General features: G+C 36.6%; 1 protein-coding gene across 5 annotated transcripts; it reads right to left on the reverse strand.

Moving 5' to 3' along the window:
- Positions 1-471: 471 nt before the first annotated feature.
- On the reverse strand, positions 472-25,122 carry LOC149106343 (histamine H2 receptor-like). Of its 5 annotated transcripts, none has more exons than XM_089298158.1 (3): positions 24,874-25,122; positions 11,456-11,546; positions 472-2,484 (listed from the first exon to the last, which is right to left on the reverse strand). In XM_089298158.1, the coding sequence occupies exon 3, from the start codon at positions 2,481-2,483 to the stop codon at positions 1,380-1,382; it is 1,104 nt and encodes a 367-aa protein (XP_089154284.1). In that variant the 5' UTR covers position 2,484; positions 11,456-11,546; positions 24,874-25,122; the 3' UTR covers positions 472-1,379. The 5 variants fall into 5 exon arrangements, with proteins under 5 accessions (XP_089154284.1, XP_089154283.1, XP_089154282.1 ...); XM_089298157.1 differs by lacking the exon at positions 24,874-25,122 and adding an exon at positions 23,523-23,593; XM_089298156.1 differs by lacking the exon at positions 24,874-25,122 and adding an exon at positions 16,247-17,081.

Consider the following 25,122-nt stretch of genomic DNA (forward strand, 5'->3'; position numbering starts at 1 on the left):
AAATTTATCAACAGCTTACGACGGCTGGAACGTCGAACGAGATTCAAATTTATCACCAGATCTGCGGAAGCCCTTGAATTCCTGTTCTGCGTTCTTTGTGCACGTAAAGCCAGTTAAATTGATTACCACAGCAACTTGCATAAATTTATCCATCAGTTGAAATATTAACTCGTTTTTAATCCATAATTTTAGGAAGCTCTGATACCGAATTAAGCAGAATTCTAAACTCAACGGGTTTAAAAAGATTCTAAGATTGTCGGAGGTCTAGCAATAGCGATTTGATTTTTTCAGCAATAACAAAAGAACATGCAACAATTATTTTTCACACTAGCTTGAAAAATCTAGTTATTAAGGCTAAATTACTCAAAATAGTAAGGAGCAGGCGTTCGTCGTAACAATTACTAATTAATCAAAATAATTTTCAAAGCAATGTGATGTGGATGCTGCGGGAAACGCAGCCAGTCAGAGTAATTTTCTCTCTGTTAAGAAAAATGGGGCTTAATTAAACATTGTGAACAGTTTATTTTTATTTATCATAAACCTCAACACTGATTTTGAGTACGTTTTTTGGATCTTCGAGTAAACGTTTGGCACGCTTATCTTCTTGATTCCCTGGCTTTTGCTGTATGTTTACAAGCATTTTGATGAATTTTAATGTTCCTGTCAAACTCTACGTAGTTGAGTTTATTGTGACGATATAAGATGTTTTGTAGTTTCCGGGATGCAATGACCTATTATTCCCTGTATTTTTGCGCAAGAAAGCTTACCAAATGTGCTGTTTTAAGCAATTTTTCCCGACAGAACTTTCATTTCAGGCGAAAAATTTTTAACTAAGCGGCCCACTCCTCCCTCGTTCTCCATATACGGTCAAACACTTTAACACAGGTATGATGGCTGGTAACCGAGATTCATTGAACCAATCAAAAAGCTATAAATACATTATCCGAGGTTAAGATTCTTATCAGTAAGGGTTTTTTAAAACATTTGACAATAAAAATAAACGGTAAAAGTTTGCGACGTTTCGACCAAGTCTCAATGTACAATCTGACTCTATTCGTGCGAAAGTTTTTAGATAATCTTTTTTTTTTTATTAATTAGTTTTACATGTTTTTATTGTTTTAAGCACTACTTTGTAAATTCTTTTACATACTTTTTACATATTTTTACTTCATTAATAATTTTTCACACATTCTTATCTCTTTGTTGCTATATATATCTATGCAAATTTTACTTCTTACATCTTGCTTGATAATGACCGAAGAGCGGTCGAAACGTCGCAAACTTTTACCGTTTATTTTTATTGTCAGAGGTTAAGATTTAATAGAAAAATTATTCCACTCTGCTTAATAGTAATTATCATTCCAGTGACTCCACTATATCTAAACAATGCTGTCTTTGCTGTCGCTAGTTTTGATAATGTTCACTTTTTCTTGTGTCGTAGAACACTGCAACCTCGTTTGATCGTCGTTTCCCCGTCGTGAAATGTAACTGTTGAAATAACTGGAGAGCGAGTCAGAAAAGCTTCGCTTCTTTCGAATGCAAATTTTCAGGAACACGCTTCTAAACTCACGACTTCTCCAGCAATAAATTAATGGATTCACAAAGGACGATGTAAAAGTCAGGATCTTTACCAAAGCATTGACAAGGCTTTGCTTCGAACGGAACGATTCAGAGAAACATTGCGGACATGTTTTCTGTAAAAAGTAGTAAAAGCAGGATGGAAACCAACAGGCCACAAAGACGCCAATCACAATCATGATGGTGATATTTGCTCGGCGTTCCTTGTAATCTTTGCGAGAATGTTCGCTGTTGTGTGATACGTTTTTCCTATTACTTGATATTTTCTTGATGTGCGACTGGGCCGTGATGTACATGTAGGTATAGCAGATCACGATCACAAGAAACGGAACTATGACGTTGGATATAATGACCATGATGCCCCACCAGTGGGTCGGGCTGTAGTTGCACTCCTTATAAGGTTCGTTTGATTCCCATGGGACAAAAGGAAGGGAAGAAACAAACAGGGCGTCCATCCAGGCGAACAGTAGCGCCAGGGCAACACGACGACGAGTGACAATACTAACATGGTTCAGCGGATTTCTGATGGCGATCAGGCGCTCTACACTGATGACAGACAAACTCAGAATGGAAGCGTAACCCGTGAGAAAGTAGGAAGAGCGAAATATGTGGCAAACGATCGTCTGCATTGGTTCTTCCCATGTGAACTTTTTAAAGATATAGCTCGGCATGGCGACCAGGCCTGCCAAAGAGTCAGCGATTGCTAGGCTGAAGATTGACATGTAGGTTACATGACGCAAAGCTGGATGGTTATAGATTGCGAAGCATACTATGCTGTTACCAAGGACTGTGCAAAATGAAAGACACGCCAGAGTAACTACTAGAGGAGTTCTTGGTATCTCTGAGTATTCGGTGTCTGGTGAAAGATCAGGCAGTGGACTGTCTGTGCTGTTCGACATCTGCATTCTGATAAAAACAAAAATAGAAGTGGCGATTGAGTGGTTTTAAAATACCAAAATACAGTTAAAACTCAATTCCACGGGCTCGATGAGACCCATGAAGAACTGTGGACTTCGGTTGCCCAAAAGTGCTAGCTTTTCTACTCCAAGAAAAGGTAGTAATTATAAAGATGACATGTTGATCAAGTACGGCACTTAGTTAATTTGCCTTTCTTCCAGTTATTAAACTATAACTCAAGGCCTTACGCTGTTCGTGTTGCTGATAACCTAAAACATAAATAGCAGCTACAATAATCAATAGGGAAGAACTGGATACTTGACAACTTAACACCCAATTCGCTGAAGAGGGCACTTGTGAAAAATATTTTCAAACTAAGTTAATGGGGTTATCTTATCTTATATTTGTCAAAATTTATGGTTGAAAGGAAGGCTAAAAGTGACATCAGTATTATGAAATGAGCATTACAAAAGTGCGAACTTAAGAAATGATTAAAAACAAATCCGTTTCCGCTCGTTGTTTTTGTTATTTATTCTGGGTGTCTTACGACCTTGGACTTTTGCTTTTCCATATACGATATATCAATTGACCGGCTGCAGTTACCCAAAAGATATTTATTTATTTATTCCATCTGATGACATATGATATTCATTCATCCACTCATAAAGATGTTTTCACCAGACTACAATTTAGTTTCAGTGGAGATAAAAAAGCATTTAAAGCTACCCTAGAAGTGAAGTTGGCAGTACGAGTTTCTTTCTCCCTCCTTGATCTGTTCATGTTACAGCTGAACAAAAGTCATCGGGACGTAATGGATTGCGCGGCTCAGAAGTAAGGTGTCCAAAGGCAGACCGCGAAGTTGACTGTCTAACGCTGATACGAGTTAAGCGTAACCACGGCCCGAACCTCACAAGTACGAGACTAAAGCGTTTTGACAAAGAAATTACCGAGATCCATATGAAGTGTTGCTCTGACCTTCTCAGCTCAGCACGCGTGATAACTCGCTTGCATTAATAAGAGGACACTATCAATTTCAACTGAACTGATTGAAATACCTTTGAAAATACCTTTGCGACAGTTGATAAGTGTCAACAACTTGTAACAGATCGTGCTTAGTTGTCTTAGTTCAGCTTCGACAACAAGGCACAGAGTCAAGGAGGAGTCAAGTTAACATAGACAACCAATTCGACTTTGATTCATTGTTTGCTGAAATAAAATCTAATGCTCGCTAAACTATCTACGCCGGCTCGAAATAAAAATGTACAATTAAAGTTATCTTCATGACAACTGAAGGCGGCAATGTTAACGTCAGATTAAGTTTACAGAATGTATTTCCGCAGGAAGGGCTTCAGTGTTCGTAAATTTACCCGCAAATAGCGAAGAGGAGTAGCCTGTGGTTTTCATTACCAAGCTGAGAATAAATAAAGCAGAGCTCCAAACCAAAAAGTTAAAAAAAAAAACAAAAAAACAAAAAAAAAAACGAAGTGATGTCCACGAAACTCAGTCTTCTTCTTCTTCTTCTTGGGGATACTTGTACCAAGTGTTCGGTTAAAACTTTCCGTCGATTATTTTGGTGGTTTTCATTTTGCTTCATTTCTCCAATTTTGCACAACTTCACAATTTAGGCCAGAGATTTGCTTACTTCTACAATACGAATAGAATCTTTCCAATTCAGTTCTATACTGAAAAACGTCACTAGACACTACATAATTAGCCGTTGTCGGGATGCAATCTTTATATTTATTTTTCCTTCACGTGTGTTAAAATGTTATGTCAACAGTAGCTCTCATCCGAGGTTACTAAACACCCGGGTTAAACTGTACAGGTATTTAACTCCTTCGTTTGAAATACGCTGGTTCTTGAGGCTTGGTCGAAAACCGGAACTTGTCGTTACTCTTATGAAAGAGAATGATCCAATACGATACAGCACAACATTTCAAATAATTAACCAACTGGCCTCAGCTCACAAATGGTAACGTAGTAATCGGCTTTTCTTGCGATTCTCCGATATCTTCCATTAACGCAAACACTAGTATTACTTTATAGCATTGTTAGTCAAAGAACGAGAAATGGAATAAATGTTTTGATTAAATCGTCCAAATTTGCAGCAGGCATCAATTTTTAAGCTACAGCTGGCGACCAGATTGATGGCTATAGGGAGCGAGTTGATAATTGTTGCAGCTTGTTGCGTGCGAAAACAATTTACCACACTATAGTCTTTCTAAAACTAGATACTATTCACTTAAATTGGCAATGTTGCTTTTAATATACACGGATACACAGTTTGCGCCATTAAAAGGAGTGAATCCGTTAGACTGAAAAACCCACATTAAACGATTTAAGTGTTAAGGTTGAGTTCTTAAACATGAACATCGTCATTTGAATATAAATGATATCAAGAAGGTCCTCCACTGGACTTAAATAAATGGGTGTTAAAAATTAATTTGATTTCAACATTTCTAAAGTACCCAGTTAAGAAACAGCCGGTATTACTGGCGTTTGCTGAGCCGTAATCATTGATCAGTGCATAAGTTCCACACAGACGGAGTCCTTTTTGGCTAATATTTCAGGATCGAGATTGATCAGGATACACCAACCCACGCTCATAAACAAACATTACACTTATGATTACTAGTGAACTGACTAATTCTCTTCTACTACTGTTGTCTAAAATGTATTAGACGATAAATCATGTTTTTGAACTAAAACGGTTTAGCAAACAGGCATTGCTTTAAACTGAATCTCACCAAAGTGCATGTCGCCACGACTCAGTCAGCGATATCTCTCTTGTATTATTCAGTCGGGCACACTGTCAAGTTGTCCTTCACGCAAAGTGTAATTTCTTTTCCGAGTGTTAAGCTGATGAGATGTTTTTAGATCTTTTGGCACGATCGATCTTATTGCTTGGTCGCAGTCTTTATACAGTAGGAATCTCTATGAAGATTCTTCTAGTAAAAATCGGAAGCTGACCCTTGTGCGTGGGGAGTTATCAACAAAGCACGCGTCGGGTAAAGTACATAAAAGTTTGATTGACTTGCAGAAGTTATTAGCTGCTTGTTATCGGCTGATGAAATACCAGAGGAAAAAATGCTTGTGATGTTCTTGCATAAGCTTAATACAGAACTATTGTTTTGTCAATTGACACATTTTCTTCTTTTAGCCTAATCGCTGACTATATAAATAGTCTGTTATTAATTGTGTGTGTTAAAAAAAAAAAAAAGCTATTGTGTTTCGGATAATACACAGTAAAAACATTTTCTTACCTTGGCCTTGCACCTAAAACAAATGAATATATCGCTGACCTCTACAGTTTTAAATATGCAGTTTAATCGGATTATAATTAAGGGACTTCTGGAATAGCTTGTTTCCTTAATCTAATCGTAGTCTTCTTTGACTGTCTGAGAATGCTCTAGAAAGTTGTGCAGGGCGAGTTTATTTGAAATCATTTAACAAGAATCAGTGTCTAATAAGAATTTATAGGAAAGGTTATTTGGGGCTAAAATACTCGATTTGCTTCTACTAGAGAATTCCTTGAATTTCTATAATCACGGCTTCTCATTTTCCGTCTACGTGCATACACACATACAATTTTTTTAAAAAAATATTCTTCTTTTTCGTGAAGTTCAATGCTCTTTTTGTTCGTTAAATCCAATGCTCTAATGTATTTGGTAAAGTCCAAGGAATAACAGTGACGGGTTTGAAAACATATTGCCCACCAAATTCTGTCCCCATTTTCATGTACTTTATTTTTATTTCCACAATACAGTTTTGGTTTCAATCGACATATTTTAAACAAATTGTGTCTGGTTTCTTTCTATGGTCCTCTAATTTCAAGATTTATCATCATGATTCCTTCCTTTCTAATCGATACTGTAATTTGAATTGATTGGGAGCGTGGAAGGGGCGGGGGTAGATAGTATTGTCAAATCGGGAACTTAGTCAAGGGTCCTCTTAAATTTTTTTTTAGATATTTCTTTTTTCACGAGAAACTCAAAAACGCTTTAGCACGGAAGTATTGGTTTATATGTCCTCGAGGTGTAAGTATCGGCTCAGCTAAAAGGCAAGTCAACAACCAGTGCTTGGCGCGTGGAATTTTGAAATCTTAGTAATTGAAGGTTATCTTATTTGTCAATGGCCTTATCTGTATCTTGAACGTAAGGTTCGCATCTGTGTACGTGGTACGGAATGTGCTTCCGTTGGAGGTAAAACGTAGCTCAGACTACCTGACCTTATCAGCTGACCTTACTACCATGTTGTATATTTGATGGTATCTTGAAATTTCTTGGTAACGAGTAAATTTCTGCTTACATTCTTATGCTCTTAGATGCAGGTCCTTCTAGCTTGCACCAGTAAATCAAACAATGATAATATTATAGTTCCACGAGGTTAAACCTGGAGAACTGGAGAAACTGTTGAAACTGTGCTCTTTTGTAAGGAAACCTTGTACAGTAAAATCAACTGCCATTAATAAAGTATCACGTGTATTTTTTGTCAGGGCATCCTGCCTCGTAAGTTCTGCTCGCCAGGACAGATTTAATTTTTTTTTGCATACTGATTCATGATCTCGCCGAATATAATTCGCCGTTCGCCTTTTTTTCACCCGGCACTTGCAAAAATAAAAATAGACGTAAACGAGTCAAAGTGACCTAATAAAAGCTGATTCACTGCGCATCGTAAAAGAGCACACGACTTGGTTTGAGGTGCAGACTGTAAATATACATGAAAAGAGAAAACTTGGCTAAATTAATCAACCCCTAAAACACAAAGACTCTAAAACAAGCCCTCTTAGGTTACGAAAAACTCTGTATTGCCCTCACTATTCGGACTATTCAAGAGCTTATCTTCACGGTAGAAAAATTTAAAGGTAGTGATCCAGAAGACGTCTGTGTTCTCAGTGGTTGTTACAATAAAATAACGTTATGTGTATTTTTTGAGTCCACTGAACCACCTGTGAAACGCAGGGTCAGACTCACAATACAGTGTTTACGCCAAGTTAGCTCCATAAGAATTTTGCAAGATGTGCATTAGGTTCTCCGGCAACAACGAAAACAACTACTAGAGGACAAAACCGGGAAGATATTAAATCAGTCACTATTTCGGGTCACATCCATACTCCAGCACTGTGGCTAGGAAATCTTCCAGCCACGGAGGCTGTAGTCGCATGTCTACTTAAAAACAATCAACTGCTCATACGGCAGACAGGAGAATGTCCGAGTATTAATTTTCGAGGCTAAGCTATAACTACTTCGATGCCTCACACCTCTTAATACTCAGATATAGTAAAATATACGAGCTGTTTACCTGGTGAATGTGAAGGTAAAGCTAAGTTTCAAGTTCGACTGGAAAGGAATAGAATGGCTAGATAATCTGATAACATGTCACTGAGGAAAACCAGTAAGGCTTGCTTGACTGAGAAGCTTTCTCAAAAGCGATGTAATACCTGCATTGGTCAGAGCAAGAAAGAGGGAGATGATGCTTGGCCTAACAGGTCTATAAACCGCACTGGTCAATACGCCGATGATTTTGATTGGCTGTTTCTTGACATTATAAACTACCGTGGTACAAATATATGCTTAGAAGCTACAAAAGGCATGATTTTGATATCCACGTAAATATCACCATGACCAGACATGATCATGGCTAATACAACAAGAGGTTAAATCATCTTTTAGTCTCAGACAAAGCAACAATGTATTAACTGGTAGTTAGCCACAAATCCGACCACAAGCTAATCAAAATTTATTAACAATTAAATGGTTAACCACGTTTTTAAAACAATAATTAAAAAAATTAATGCTTACTCGGCGACGATTAGCAACCAAATATAAAATCCAGAGAAATATTACTTCCAGCTACACTGGTTTTTTGTTTCGCCAAAATAGAACTGTATTAGAAAATTCATATTTCAACATAAAGAGTTTAGCTTTTCCTTCAATTGGCATTATGCATTTTTCCGGCTTTAGCTTCTCTATCAGAAGTTCTTTGAAAAACTTGTAGCTGTGTTCCATGATTGTGAAAAGATCAGGGATATAAGCGAGGCATAAAGACACGTTATGTGTGCAAGGAACGTTCCCGAGAGAAGATCTAGATTGCGAGGCAGGTAGTCAAATGATAACAAAATATTAAGAAATAATGATAAGTACTAAACTGCGTTAACTAGTCACTAAAAACGATATAGTTTGCTATCATGAAAACGAGATGATAAAAGCAAAGTGCTAAGGTCTATAACAGAAGTATTAAGACGATTTGTTAAAATGTTATTGTAAGAAAATTTTCTTTGCGTAAAATATCGAACTCAAAAATATTCAAAAACAAACTCGCTGCTACTTACCAAGTCGTATGCCCTACCCACAATGCTAGCAAAGAGTCACAGAAACCTACGTTTATACGCTGCAGCTCGATGAGTTAGAAATGCATTGTCACGCGAAGAAAACAGCGGGAAAACTGCCCCAGCCTCCACGGGTCTCCTTGAGCTACTGTTTTTATCTCATCCCAAGAAGCACCTGTCTTAGGCGGCGCCGACTTGAGACAGGCGGCCGTCATATTTTTGGAAAATTTATGCACACCTCGGTCCTCGATAAATTTTAATAATTCTTTACATCAATTTCAGCCTCGTCCAGTTGTTGTTTAAGATTCATAACGACATCCGGTACAAGGAGACCGACAAATGGCCGTACTTTATCCATGCCTTTTGGTCATCAGTTTCTCGTCCAGTGGAGCGCTGAGTTTCTGCCATTTTTTCCCCGATTGTTCGTCGAAACCTTCCTCAGGGCATCTATATCATAATTATCATAATCATTCCGATGCCAAAGTAACATTGGCGTGCCACGTATAATTTCTTTAGTTTTCAATTTAAGCAGCAGTAAAACTGAGAACTTTATCAGTTGGAACCTTGGAGACATGTTTTTCTATTGTTGACATTTTCATTTAGTTTCATTTCATTTTCGCCTGAGGCAGGAATAAGAACGAGTGAAATATGACAACAAGAATTATTGTTGGCCGCGCGTCAGCAGCTCTGTTAAATCTGTAGGTCTTGAGTATAACCCACGTCAAAGGTGTTTTGGATCACCTCACCCTTTTCTTTTCTTCAGTTTTAAATTAACACTTGCTTGTATATTGTTAAGAGGCCAAAGAACTCTTTAACTGAAGGGCACTGTGCGGGTCCGCACTCATCATAAGTGGTTTTATTATTATACATCTGTGCATGCACAAAGGAGACGACAGACGTAACAAAACCGACATTCATAAATAATCAAAGAGTAAAACAAGTTTATTAGTTATATGGATTCGCAAACAAAAAAGAAGTGTCTGTCCCGGAAAGATATCTTCCGCCGGATGACTTTGATGGTCCAAATTAATGCTTTGATTTGTTACGAGTCCACCGAAATTACACATCGACGGTGCCAACAAGTCTTACCCTTGTTGCGGCCCTGACGGTGTAAGATGGATCCATTTATCTTTTCCACCGTCAGATTCAAGTTCTGTGTAAATACCAGGCCTTTTTCACTCGGCTTTTAGGTTTTAGCAAGAAATGCCGTTTTACTCCTTTTTTCGCTTTTCCTTCATCATTTGGAAGGCTGCAGACAAGTTTTTCGACTGTTGCCATTTAATGTTTTCATTTCATTTTCGCCTAAGGCAATAATATGAACCTGTAAAATATCATATTGGAAACCATTTTTAATGTTAGACTCCAGCTTCGTCTTGTAAGCTATGGCTGCCTGCAAGGCGTGTATATTTGGGTTGCTGTAGAAAGACTCTTAAAAAGGCAGAACAAACCAAAAGTATTGAGTGATGGATATTTTCACGAAACTATTAATTTTGATTTTGACTAGCCAAGCGTTTTTGATGTGTTTGTCGCACAGGACATATGTCTTGAAATGATTGTCGTAAACACGATGTTAGTGGGAGAATGGTGTTCGAACAGACCGTTGTTTTAATAAATAACTAGAAATGTCATTAATACTAGCAAAGCTTGAATATTTCGATTTTTAAAAGAGTCCTAAAAGGGGGAATAAACCAAAAACATCGAGTAAGGGATATTTCAACTTAAATATTGACTCTGAGTTTGACGAGGAAAGTAATTTTGACGTGTTTGTTGCTTAGGGCGTATGTCCGGAAATGAATGTTGAAAACACGATGTTACTGAGAGGATGATTTTGGAAGAGACCGTTTTTAAGGAAAGACTAAAGGACTCATTAATACTAGTGGAGCTTGTTGGCGATATTAAAATTTAAACTTTTTGACACTCCCCCGAAATTGAGCAGAATGTGCAAGATCGTTGAATAATCTGTGATGACACCTGTGGTCTAGTCCCACTAGGATGTCATCTGAAATCGAAAATGAAAAGGTCTCGATGTTTTGCCGATTGGCAAATGAATTTCAAGCTGCAAGCTTTGAGTGATTTTCCTAATGACGTACATAACTTATGGCTCATCACGTTCATGAAAAAAAAAAGGCCAAACTTGGTCGGGAAACGAGAAAAATTATTTTGGAAATATTACGATATTTTAGGATGTGTTATGTGCAGCTGTATGGAAAAAGCTTCAGAGTTCTCTTTTCTCACCAAAAGACACAAATTCTGACAAGAGGGTTTTCTGATGTGATGGTTATCTCAGCTCTTTACATACTTCCAAGTTATTGGTTTAAAACAAGAGTTTAAAATATTTACATGCAAAGTGAGACTTTACTACCTTTAACTCCGTTTTCATCATCGGACGTGGTGGAAAAAGCTATGAAAACACTCGCCTGTCGTCTCGTGTTCTTGTTCTCCCGAATTTCGACACGTGTTTCTAAAACTCGATAGAAACACGGTACATGTTTTCTATATAATTACTAATAGTAAACACTGTAGCTAGTCGCTCAAGAATTGGAGCAGATCGCCAAAGGGGCAATCATTTCTTGTACTTGTGCTTCCCACAAAAACCATTAGAAACTTTCTATTAAAATGTGTTTTTGGCTTGTAAACAAAGTATCATCTTACCTCGTGGTATAGTCAAGTTGGTATATTTGAAGTTCAGTCAGCTCGCAGTAGCCTTCAACACAGCGTTAATTGAGTGTAACCCCACCGCAGCCTGTTGATAAAACCAGTCGAGTAGTGAATTATCACTATTCAGCAATTTAAATCATGATCAGATATGTAAATACAACGTCTATTATCATGGTAATTTAAAATTGATACTACACGCGGAGTATGAGAAAGAAGTACCGCGGAAAATTCAATAATGTTTTATTGTAGGAAGACACCCTTTTTTATATTTGTATCAATTGACAAACTAAACTGATCTAGATAATGACAAGATAATGCGGAACTGGAAAAGAGAGTAATTCATGACTTCGCGTAGATATCAATTTCCCTGCTGGCATTTTAAGATCGATGTCCCACGCAATTAACTGTTCTGTGTGTCTTCTAAAAGACATGTGTTGTTTTGCTTTTGATGTAAAAATTCTAATGAAGGTTTTTAATCGAGTTTTGGAATAATTATAATTATTTGCGGAAGATTTTCCCGAAGGACAACAAATTTCAAGTCATTCAAAACTTTCCCAGAGTTTTTTTTTTTTTGCGGTGAAAAAGTGACGCCATCGATAGCCTGACTTACGAAATACATCGTATCTTTTGCTGTGTGCTGAAACGATATCAAATAACCCGCAGCGCGCAAAGTCCATTACATACGTTGTATTAAATGGTTAGATAATGCAATGCCGAATTATGCCACTGAAATCTTTAAGACTATGCAAAGAGTCCAAAGTCGCTTAGGCCAGTGATATTTTGAATCCTTTTGAAACAAGAGGCTCCAAGTAGCCTATACTCATGCGCAAGAGAATACAAGTCGTATAAAATAGATACGCAATGCGTACTTAGTCAGACAAGCAATTTGAAAACGTTTGCCATCTGATAACTAGAAATGATATGGGAGAAATGCTAATTTGAAAAAAGTGCATCATAGATCTGAGATATGGAAAATTAAGACGCAGGAGAGAAGATAAATGCTGTAACGCAATATGCCATCTTTATTACAAGGATATCGCCAGGCGAATAACAAAGCAAGCCGAGCCGAAAAATTATAAATAGAGAATTAACAAACGATCAGAATTGTGAATTGGATGAAGTATCTTTTTTCATAGCAATTCTGAACTAAATCCCTTTAGGCATTTTTTGTTCAAGTGTTAGACTTGTTTATGTTGGTTGTTAGGAATATATTCCAGTACTGGGCCATTGTAAGAAATATCAGCTTTGCCTTATTTTTATTATATTTGTAATTTGATTTTAAAGTACACTTGAAACTTGATAAAATAACGGTACTTCTCAGTAGGCACCTGGCGTTTTTTGTAAGTTGTATCATGCAATGCCATATTTGCGAGAATTAAAATATTACTATATAGATATCCTTACACATGTTGCTAAAAATGTAATAGGTTTCAATAATTGATACAAAATACAGGGTGTACTAGACTAACCAAGAAGCAGAAAAAGAAAGAAAGAAAGAAAAAAAACTTAACACACACAAATGTTTTATTACGTGACATTGCTCGTCACATTCTTTTTGACTCGAGCAATTTCAGTTTTTAATGGACACAATTAACCTTGTACCAGAATAACTTCAATTTAAGTATATTACAGTCCTTTTTGCATTTTCTGAAAGCAAAAGATATGAACCGTTGTCTGAAATAACACCAAAAACACTTTCTCATGGGACCTCGAGCAAGTAAATTTCAAAGTTCAGAGGAATTGTCAGTTAAAACACAGGTACAATTTCATCATCAGTTTCATTTCACCAGTACTTTCAAGTGTTTCATATATTACTTCAAAATTTATTTTCTACATTTGATGTTGTTAGAAATGATTTCTTTTGAGAAGATATTTAAAAGAGTCGCACAGAAGTTTCCAATGATCTCAGTAAAATGTTTTAGTCCACTTGTTACTCGAACTTTTGGTGGATTCCTTCCTAACACCTAAGCTAGTATATAACTATAACTGAACTGAACGACTTTAATCTGCATTTGATAATGGCGACAAGATAATGTTGAAACGTCAAGTTATAGCATTTATTTTCCTTTCAAAATGATTTCTTTGTAACCAAGTATCTTTTGGGATTCGAGGGACAAAAGAAACTTGAAAATTTTGTCCTGAAATCCTCCGAGACATGCTAGAATATTGATATATATCGAACGTGGCCTATTACCTGCCCGTTTTGTTGAACACGTTTATTTACACGAACAGGAAGCATTTTTTGAGCAAAAGATTAAGTATACAGAGCACGTCCTTAGTAAATGATTCTTCGTAATATGTCCTTGAATCTTCAAAACCCTAATAAATTTGATACTTGTCATATTGTCAGATGGCGATCGACATAAACAATGGCTCACCTCTCCAGAAACACTTTCTTGCTGTTTATGCATGCTCACATGCCAGTTCAGATAGGTACTTTCACACCGCATCAAACTGGGGAAAAAAACACAACGTTTGCAAAAAGAAAACGGCGCCTTCTTGAAGAATCCAATACGACGGACGGAGCTTCAAAGACCGTGATAAATGTATGCAGGCACAAATTTGCATGCACAAATGTGACACCAAAACGGAGAAACGGAGCCCAATCCTTAACTCATGCGCGATACTGCGCATGAGTAATAACACAATTTCAAATCGGTATTATCAAATATCACTTCACACCCATGTTCATGTTTGCCCGTAATACGAGGTAAATATTCCCTCATAAACGACTTTAATCGATCTAGCTGATTCAGAGATTACCTCAAAAGTTTATCCCTGAAGCGTTCAAGCATTCGAGTTCATTTATTAATCCATTTAAACCTCACGCAGTTTTTCTTAAAATTCTTTTACTTTTTTGGATAAACTTAGACAGATGAGCCTTATTGAAATGTTCACTTTTTCACTCGCTGCACCACAGAAATGGCCGCCGTATTGTTTTTTAAAACTAAGGTACAATTGCTTTAAAACATGCCATACTGATTTGACAAATAATCAGCCATATTTATAAATTCTATTTTTTATATGATTGTATTCCAGGATTTGATATTACGGTAGAGTGCTTTTTGGTGTCAATATAATGCATCCTTTTAAAAAGATAAGATTAATCTTGGCAAGCCTTCTTCATTGCCTGTTTTTTTTCTTCGTTGAATTTAAGGGCTTAAAATTTTGGAGTTTGTTTCCCAAGCGTTTTAATTATCCTTGTGCTTAAAAATTCGTGTTGATAAATAACCTAACATGATGCTGCATGCAAATTACGATGCCGCAAATTATCTAAACTCACAGTAACCAGTTTACAAACCGCATAACCGCTATAAGATTTTTATAAAGACGGTATTAGAGCTTTAATTTGCTCATGGGAGAGAAACTTTTCTTTTCCCAAAAAGCTCGTAAATTTAATGATGAAACAAAAATCAATAAACAAATGAAAAAACTATGGGTTATTTATGATATTTTATTTATTTATTTGGGATATTGTTTTTTTGCCATTCGAAATAAAAGTAATCCGCAGTTGACATGAACAAAACCGACGGACGGATTTCAAAAAGATCGATTTTATTTCACTAACAATGGACAGATCGAAACTTACTAAAACTGAGGAATAACTGTTGGGAAATTAAACTTAAAAGGCATGTGTGTAACAGTTTGTACCATCACAGCTAAACTGACCAATCAGTTTCAACGGAGCTTACTCATAAGATCGAACTATCAAGAGAAAATGGAGCTACTCAAGTAGTCCTGCTTTTATAAAATCTTTTTAATAAAAGAAAACAAGCAATTTCAAGGAGAAATTTCGCATACTGCAGCTGATGAAATAATCAAAATTAAAATGAGCATATACTTGGGAAAAAATACACCTGTTCCCTTTCCATTTTTTTCTTGGTAATGCAGATCTGCAGACTTAAACCTCGGTCACTCCTCTTTTTCGTTTTATAATAATGTATATTTTTCACACCCAGGCTAGATATTCCTATTTTCCTGCCAACTTTAGACTGAACATATTTTCTCTGTACATTCCTAGATTACAGAGAGTATAGCACATATATTCCAGGTCAATATAACGAATGTAACCAGAAATAAAATCGTCTGTCTAGTGCTAGTTTTTATCGGTGTGTTAGCTAGTTTTGTTAGAAAGAAGAAAGAATTCAACCAACTTTCCAATTGTAAGATATAGTTCATTTAAAATCATTATGTGATTTTATCACTTTTTATTTTCCGCCAAAATGCAAAAAAAAAAAAAAAAAAAAAAAAAAAAGAAATGATCATGGCAAAATCTCAGCCTCGGGTGCATTTTAAACATATTCTTAAGATTTCGCCAATTTCAGCCTCAATTTTCTTTTAAGGAAACATTCTTACGAAAAAGTGTATCAGGTTACAGGTAGCCTAAGTAACGCTTAGGTTAGCCTGATAATGTTAAGCTCTCGATAACAGTAATGATGACACGATATGAAATGGAATGAAGCCTGGGGATTTCTGTAGGTCTGCATTCTGTGTTTGTCGCACCCGGCTGAAATATTACTTTCAGAAGAAACTAAAGCGATTCTTTAAATACGTAATTGAGCTTTCACTGATGGTTTTTTCAGCTTCTTTTATAGATCGCGATAAATATTTTTAAGCCGTCAGTATATTAAGTCATGGTTGGCGTCTGAGACAGTAAAACAAGACTTTGTCGGCCTGCCAGCGACGAAATGCATTTCATCAGTCTGGATGGCTTGCAGATTTAGGGAAGAATAGACTAAACTAAGCGTAAAAAATGAAGACAATAGTACCAAAAGGTGCATTTACCTGCATGATGAAAATTTCCTTTTTGTGGATAACGAAGGATAGTATTTACACTGCCACTGCGTAGCCTGATAACACCCCTTACAACATTCAAGAGAAACCGAATTTCCAACTTCGTAGGCGGAAGAGAACTTTCGCTCGTGCCGAATGAGATAGGTATGTAAATTTGTTGTACTCTGCGCAGAGAGAATTATTGTTCAATTATCATGTTGACACAAGATTCAATTGCACGCCAAGTACAGTCAGTTGATATGAACCCATATGAACACAATAATTTGCAGTTGTTCCGTCCACTTCAAGACAATAATTTTGATGTAAGGTGACAACCAAGGACGAATGCATCATGATAAGAAGTACAGTAATGGATTTCGCAAAGGTTATCACTTTATTATTATAAAGCATTTTCACCGCTGCTTAATGGTTTTTTTATATATATATCAGTATATAATTTCTTTGGAAGGCCAGCTGCAGAAAAGGGTGATTTTTTTCGTGGTACAATGTTTGAACCTAAGGATTAAAAAAGTTTGGTAAGTTAAATCAGTTAAAAGTATACACATTTTAAGTTTGAAATTCGTGTTTCTGTTATAATTAATTACTAGTGCGTTTAATTTTGTGCTTTACTTTTAATACATGTAAAACACGTCAACATCTTAGGCTATCACGGTCTCAAACAAAGATAAAAAAGAATTTCTTTCAACGGGAGAGTAATCGAGCAGGATATATGGCCTTGCGAGAATTTGCTTGCGTCATTGGGAGAACTTCACTTTTAAATAAAGAATTGCGTGTCGCGCAGTAGATGTTTCATTCAACAAAATGTTTTTTGCCTTTATCAAAACATCCGGGTTCATTAGTTTTCATTGTCAACTTGTTTTGTTTTTCAAACTCGCGGCAAAAGGTAGTGAATTCATTACTTGCAATTTGACATTATATCAGAAAAAGTAGCAATTATCTATGGTTTTGTCACGAAACAAAAAGAAAACGCATTTTCAGCTTTAGAATTACTCTTAAAATGTAATTCTTATAATGATCAAAATCTTCGCAACCGGACATTACTTAGAGACGGAGATGAAAGTTTGCATGCATGCATGTGCATGCTAATTAAAGCAATTGAGTTGACTTTACTAAACACATTTCTTGCTCGTAAATATTCAGTAGTTATAAGTAGTAAATTAATTCATATCTATTGTTATTGGTGACGCATTGAGAAAAACAAAAGTTAGGCCCCAGTTATATAGTCTTGGGTACCCGAGACAACCCCACCCCCAAGGTAACTTTAGCGAGCGTTTACATGTGAAAACGTTGTCCCTGTAGACCAAGTCAAAGTTGACCCTGCATGATTATTCATGACCCATATTGAATAATCAAATGTGCAAATATTCCTTTTTCTTTGAGTTTCCCTCGGTCATTCGATCACAGTGGGTTTTGCTGGGTTAACTTTCACTTCTTTGATATGAATTTCTGCTTTAGAATCCAAAATCTAGGCATTACGTGACACTCGCCACGCAGAGAGTTGTCCCGTTTAGGCGCGTCAAAGCGTTTATATGAAGAAAAGTTGTCCCAACCAAGGTTACCCAACCTGCTGAGGCGAGACAACTCGCCCACATGAGCACAAAAAGCAAAACTGACAGTTAATTTTCTCGCGTTTCCTTCGGTTAATTTTTTCTAAATTTGGCTCAGTTGTAACAACATAAATTCCTATAAAACACTCTATTTTTGTTAAAATCTGTCAGAGCTAATCTAATATATTTAGAAGAATGACAAATTACAGAATATTGGAAAAACCGTGTGAACAGCGTTGACTTTTTACCAATTCACAATGACAGACAATATCATTTCCATGATGTGGCAAAGTATGGAAAAATTTCACCAAGAAAAGTATAAATGTTAAGGCGTTTAGGCCGAAATGAGGAGTATATCTGCCTGCCATTAGATGAGATGTTGCCATGGTACCGGCCTTAATCCAGAAATTAACAACCAAAAAATAATCTCTACAGGGAAAGCTTTAAGAGAAAAGTTTCCTTTTCTAACCCGCGCTCTATAGGGAGGGTGTTCGTAAATACTCTACGGAGCCACCTTAAGATTTCTGCCGAGCGCACAGCGTACACAGATAATTGTCGTGAGCTGTATTTTAAAACTTCTCTACTGGGGAGGTCGAGTTCCTTGAAAGAAAAAGGCTTTGAAATCACCGCTTGATTTGTGTCTGCGCAAGTTTATGATTTCCAAAAATGAAATGAGTCAAAGTGGAAGCCGACAAACATTACAAAGCCCGTTTTTTCTCGAGAGATGTTTATCTTGGTTTTGTTTTAACTTTACCGAACTGAAATTTTTAATCGTGTAAACAGAGTAGCAAACCTCGGTAAATGGCGGTTAAATCAAAAGTAAGCTAAGCCAACCTAGGTTTGTAGACAGTTGAACGCCTCATCAGGCATGGGTTAGCTCAGTAACCGACGGTAACCGAGTAAAAGCCAGCTGGACAGCAGACTTTGCCGCGATAGCTTGGCAGCAAGTGTTGACGCGTGCAGCGCGTGAAAAAGGGAAAAATAGACAAAGATTTCTTCTAATGTAAGTAGGTTTCAAGTCAACGGGCAAAAAGAGCTAAATAAACTCAGGTTTAGGCAAAGAAATCGCGGACTGCTGTTTGCCGTTCATTGTCAAGTGCCGTAAGCGTTTCCTTTCTGTTAGAAGCTCAGTAGCTTAGTAGCAGTGTACAGGCAAGCGCAATTAGAAGAAGACCTACCACAAATAGAGAGAGAGAGAGAGAAAAAAATCATAATTGAGGTCTATGGAGAAGAAAAGCAAATGTTAGAATTTAAAGCGGCCCCGAATAAGAAGAAGTACCGGTAAACATTTACGTAGCCCGGGCTCCGTGGCAGACGCCGTTTGAAGAGGAAGAGGAAGAGGTTCAGCGAGATATCAAAATTTTCTTTCCACTATTCATCTACAAAGCTGTACATTTATGGAGAGTTTGGCTCACATCACCGCAAGCAAATTGACAACGATCTGCGTTCGGCATTGGGGTAAAGTCAAATTTTTTAATTTTCCAATAGTTTCTGAGCAACATTGCAGCACTTGCTTTCCGAGAAAACGTCAAACCGTCCGGCCAGGTTGTATGCAGCCTACTTTAGTTAATTAGTTTCTCGTTAACAGCTTCTCTAATAACTGCGGTTTAGTTACTATTAATATACATGAAAAAATTACTCGATTCTGATTGATTGAGAACAGTGCAGCTCAAGTGTAACACCAGTGCAAAAAGTGTAACACCGGTGCAAAAGTGTAACACCAGTGCAAATTACACATCGTAAGTCTGGATTATGATTGGCTGAAAGACAATAGGAAATTTTCAAAGCCAATGATATTACGTAAAATGAGGAGGAAAATTTTGTGCGGAAACTTTAAAAAAAGTTTTCTCGAATGAGAAAAAATGGCTTCAAGAAAGGTCTTCCGCCACTTCCTCCGAGCGAATTTTTGCATGTTTATATTATTAATAAGTAATCATACGGTTTTTCTCGCTCAGTTTGTAATTAATTCGCACTTGTGAGTTTTTCAAAAAGCTGAAATTGCACTCGCCGAAGCGGCTCGTGCAATTTCAGCTTTTTTAAAAACTCAGTCTTGCAAATTAATTCCAAATTGAACTCGAAACCGTATACTAAACCTCAATACGGAGTAACCGTAGTAAACCTCTCTCGTGAAAACACGGCAAAAGTGGCGCACCACGACGTCTAAAAGAACATAAAAATTAATCAAAGTTCTTTTGAGTAGCAACTGTTCGGGACAATAGTACTAAGTAAGATCCTCCCTGAGGAAGTCAGTCCTGAAAACGGAGTCAGTATTCTGTCAGACAGTTATTTGAAGTGTATCACTAAAGCCCAAACCATGCCACAACTAACAATCACGTACACATATATTTGTCTGTGTCAAAACTTGTTTCAATCTTCTACCGTCTTTTTGATTCCATCGCTTAACTTTAAAGTAAGGTGACAAACTTCAGAAATGTTGATGTAATTATAAACATTCTAGTTGTTTCATATCATATTCTGTCTGTTTTCACGTATATTTGCTTTAGTTTTGATATTTTAGTCGGTGATTTTTTTAAGAAAAATATATTTATGTTTTGTTCAGCAGTTGAAAATCGCAGAAACTTTTAAGGTACTAATTTTAATTAACAAAAATATGAGAACTTTGGAAGTGTTTCGTTTCAAAATGTTACCCTAGTCGCCTTAGAAATTTTTACTATAGCTGGTTTTCACATGATGTCACTAAAATTTGAACTACAAAACTATTGATCTTCCTGAGATTTTACTTAAATGATGTATAAGAGCGACTGAAAACTAATATTCATACAAATTTTAGCTCCGAATGGGTTCTTGGTTTTGTGATACACTACGCTTGAATTTCTAAGCTTTTGCGTGACGCGGCATTTACAAGGCGGCCTAGAGAGCTGTCATGATGGTTAAAAAAGTGACTTATTTCGGGGAACTTGGCCATCTGAACAGTTCATGTCCTAGAAAAAGTATTATTTTAATGTTTTAGAGTTCCTCGAGGGATAAATTCACGCTTTTGTAGCAAAACTCAGGGACCGATGTTTCTGTTGGTTTCCGGCCGCCATGTTGGTGCCCATACGGATGGGCACCAGCATGACGTCTCCATACAAATCTCTATAAATGTGGGTAAAAAATTTCTCCGCATATCTCACATAAGAAAAATTGCTGTGACCAGAATCTTGGCGAGAGTCGTTGCATATTTACCTTCTTTCATTTCCCAGATTCTGGACTTTATCTATTGACCGGTTTTGATTTTTATTTTGATCTATTTTGAATTGCGTGACACTGAAAACCAGCAATTGACGCCTACCCCCTTATTGTCACTGACGCATTTGGAAAAAGTTTTACAATGATATATAAATACTCTGGAGTAAAATGACAGAAGTTGCACAAAAAAAAAAAAAAAATGCTACAGCAAGTTAAAATTTCTCTTTTCTTTTTGGCCTCTTTTACGTCTTCAGAACTGGAATGATATAAATTTTTAAACCACGTTAAAAGCTATTCTCAGGTTCCATAGGGGTTAGATATTTAACGGCGAAAAATTGTAAAAGAAATCGACAAAAGCTTTAAAAACACTAGTGAAATTGTCGAGGCCGCGGTTGACGCCATGAACACCAAATATTTGATGCATTTACATAGCACACAAATTTTGGTGAGTTATGGATTAAAACTGACGTAGAATGACTGAGACAAACAGTTGTTACCGTCAAATAACTCCAGATTCCTCAGAACGTAGATAAGTACTTGAATTATCACTGAAATTTCTTGTTGTTGAATGTGATTCAAGAGAGGAGTCAAACTGAACTGCAGCCTTGCTCGATGGTTTGTTATGAAGGAAGTAAGTTATGTAAACTCTGCGAGCACCGATGAAGTTATTTTGATAAAACGCACTTTACAAAACGAATTGTTTTAGTTATAATGTTGACATAAGGTTTAGTAAAATTCGGTACCGACATCAGTTGATATTAACTCCTTTCCAGCCGTTCATGTCAAAACACTTTAAAATATATCTTTTGCAACTTTCGTTTTTCAAAGTTTTAATGTTGAGGTAAGGTGATAATATCAAACTAGGAAATGTGCAATGTCGTTAAAAAATAACAATGACTGCCTACTTTCGAACATCTGCTTTCGGCAGTTTTTAAATACAATTAAAGAATGAGAAATTTTGTTTCCGATAAAGTATTAAAGGAAGTAACGAAAAAACTTTAAAAACGTAACGTAAGGTAAAAAAAGATATGTTTTGATCACACTGTTGCGAGTCTGATGAATCTTTTTACTATTTTCCCTTTTCTGTCTGGGGTGGAGTAGAAAGTGTCCTTCCCAACTTGAAACTAATCAACAATTATTAAATGTCTGACTTTTCCAAGAAAATATCAGGAAACGTTCTTAATAAAAATAATTTGTAATCTGTTAAACTGAAAGTCAACAATATGACAGCAATATTTTTGCTTTGTTTTGCTTTTTCACGCAGCGCAAATAGTATGTTTTCTGCGTTTATTTTTAAGGTATTGATGTTTGCAAAGAGGCGGGCATTTTATGACAAGCCCACCTTTTAAGTTGCAAAGTTTTGTCAGGAATTGAACTTGAAAAAGGCGGGTTTTGAAGTCTTGATTGCATCGTAGATCGTGATATTCCGGCTCGATAAATGAACGTGAGCAACATTTTTACATGTCTTGAAGAACAATACGCTGAACAATTCACATCGGACTTAAGTGTTAAAGTCTTACCAGACCACAACGTAATATTTGCGACAGACAGACAGACGCGTCAATTAGGTCTGTTGGATTTAAGAAAGCATGATAGGTAATTATTATCTACATGGCGAGAATTCCAAATGACTCCAGGGCAATTTGTTATGCGGTCCAGTTTCCAAATAGGGCAGTCAAATCAGTAGACCCCTTTGGAAAAAAAGAAAATAATATTTATCTTTGTGATCAGAATTTCGAAATGAAACGTGAAAATGGGATTGACAATACCAGAACACTTTGGTGGGCGTCAAAATATCACCAAACCCTTTTTGAAAGTTTGGACTCCTAAAACAGACGATTTTAACTTCTGCTTGGATCACGTTAATGTGCAGTCAGGGCATAACTGCAACTGGACGCTGTAATTATACCAATTTCTTGTGGGGTAAATGGGCTTCTTAGTCTACTATATTAAATATCTAACAAGCAAACTGGTGATGGTTTAGGTACTGAAAAACACCAGGTGTTTTCTTATTACACGTCTGACACAGCTACATGTACGAATTAAAAGCACTAAACGCTTAGCATTTACGCTTTTTCCACAATAAGTTTGGATCTCTATTTCTATCTACCGTTTTAATCTTTTAAAATCTCTTGGGTCCACGGAACAGCACACGATTAGCCTCTACACGAACCTCGTCTAGTTGTCCTTCCTTCTAAGAACATAGTTATAATTCTAAACAAAAATATATGATTTTTTAGAACCCTGAGTTTCTCGTTGTTAAGTAAATAGATATATTCATTATAGAAAGGTATAGAAGGATACCCCCTTTCCACCTGGCTTTTCGATCGCCTTGGGATCCACCGCAGTCCTATATTCCGAGAAAGCCCCATCAACAAAGCGATTGGGATGTCTCAGTGCGGCCTAATTTGTAAACCCTCAAACATGACTGGAAATTGGTAGAAGCTAAGGGAGGTAGTCATCTCAAAGTTACGTAACCTCAGTGATAGTTACTATAATTTTCTTCTCACCAAAAAGAATATTTCACTTACGCATCTTCAGCAGTAAACAGCTTCATTCGCGTCTGCATGACCGCCGACGCCGTTTGAGAACTCGTTTATTTCACGCCGTTATTAAACCCTTTGCATTTATTTGTTTGTTATCATTTTTCCCGTCCGTCCAAACAAAGATTGTCGAGAAAATAAATATCATTTTGCATATCCCACCTATATATGCAAACAACGATTCTAGCGATAACTTTTAGGCACGTCGATGTTTTACGTAAGGCGTATCTATCATGAACTGATTGCTCTAGCAAATTCGACCGCTCGCTTTTAACTTGTGGTTCGTTATTTGCTATCCTTTCAAAGTCTTCCTGAGCTTATTGTTTTTTGCAAAAATAATTTAAGAGTAGTGAAAAAATTAGGCGTCTTTTGTTAAAATAATAAAGTTATTTACACCTATCTGAACTTGTAACAAGCACACTCATCAGGTGACATCAGCCATGAGCGTGAAAGAAGGATATTTTTTACCTCAAATTTTATATTTCAAAATCCAGCTTTTCTTTATGGTATGGGCTTTTAAACATCCCATCAACCAAATCGAACGTCTTACATATCGATCCGTTTCGGCTAAACTTTTCGACTTTGTCGTGGTTGAAAACATTTTAAAAGCCTGTAGCGTAGACCTTGCAAGTAATGACAATGGAAAAATAATTCTTTGCATTTGAGCCAATCTTGTCTAAATATCATAGATCTAATAAGCATACTATTAAGCTTAAAATCATAAATTTCATGTCTTAAAATCGTTTTTAATTTTACTGGGTGAAGCATCTGGATTGACATATTATTCAAATCCACGATATACAATTTGTTCCCTCTTACTAAATGTACAGAATGTTACCCAATACTATATTTTCTATCGCCTCCAATTAATTGTATTCTCATCCGTTCCCAAGAAGAAAAGCGATCTATTCCCCCTTTTAATTCAAATTCATTGTCGATATAAAGAAAGCATGTATATATATATATTGCGCACACAACTTTAGACAAAGTACACCCAGAGGCCCGCGTAACGGTAATTTTTCCAATATTGGAGTCACGCATGCTTCAAAATAATCTAAGTTAGTGTCTCCTTATCACTCAGTGCTGAAAATCAATATCAGATTAACTCGAATCGATATCATGCCCCTTGATAAAATAGTGGGGCACAAAAATGAAATTGTGGGTTTTATTCGATTTGGTACTATAACCGGACAAAAGGGTGAAAATATGAACCACGATAAAGCCTACCTTTTCAACTTTTTGGCGCTGAAATAAATCCTGACACCAATTTTTCGAAGAATCAATGGAACGTTCTAATTTTAACTCCGCAATACTAGTAGAAGTGATAAATAACTTTTACCTCCTTTTGGCAGTTTGCTGCACAACCATCCGCAGCGGCCAATGCCTGCTGTTAGAGTAAACCTCGCTTGGTCGGGGATCTAGATAAGACATTCACTTGTATAACGCCCAGATAAAATTCCCTAATAGATTTATCAACTACAGAAAATTAATTATTGACATTGGCCTATCTGTAAACGTGTTCTCGGGAACGATCATTAAGCAATTTGATGGCGCTCAATGGCTCCAAGAATTTACATGACAAATGTCA

The sequence above is a fragment of the Orbicella faveolata genome, unplaced genomic scaffold (assembly GCF_042242905.1).
Source record: "Orbicella faveolata isolate gen_17 unplaced genomic scaffold, um_ofav_v1 contig_3, whole genome shotgun sequence".
In the NCBI taxonomy this organism is placed as follows: domain Eukaryota; kingdom Metazoa; phylum Cnidaria; class Anthozoa; order Scleractinia; family Merulinidae; genus Orbicella; species Orbicella faveolata.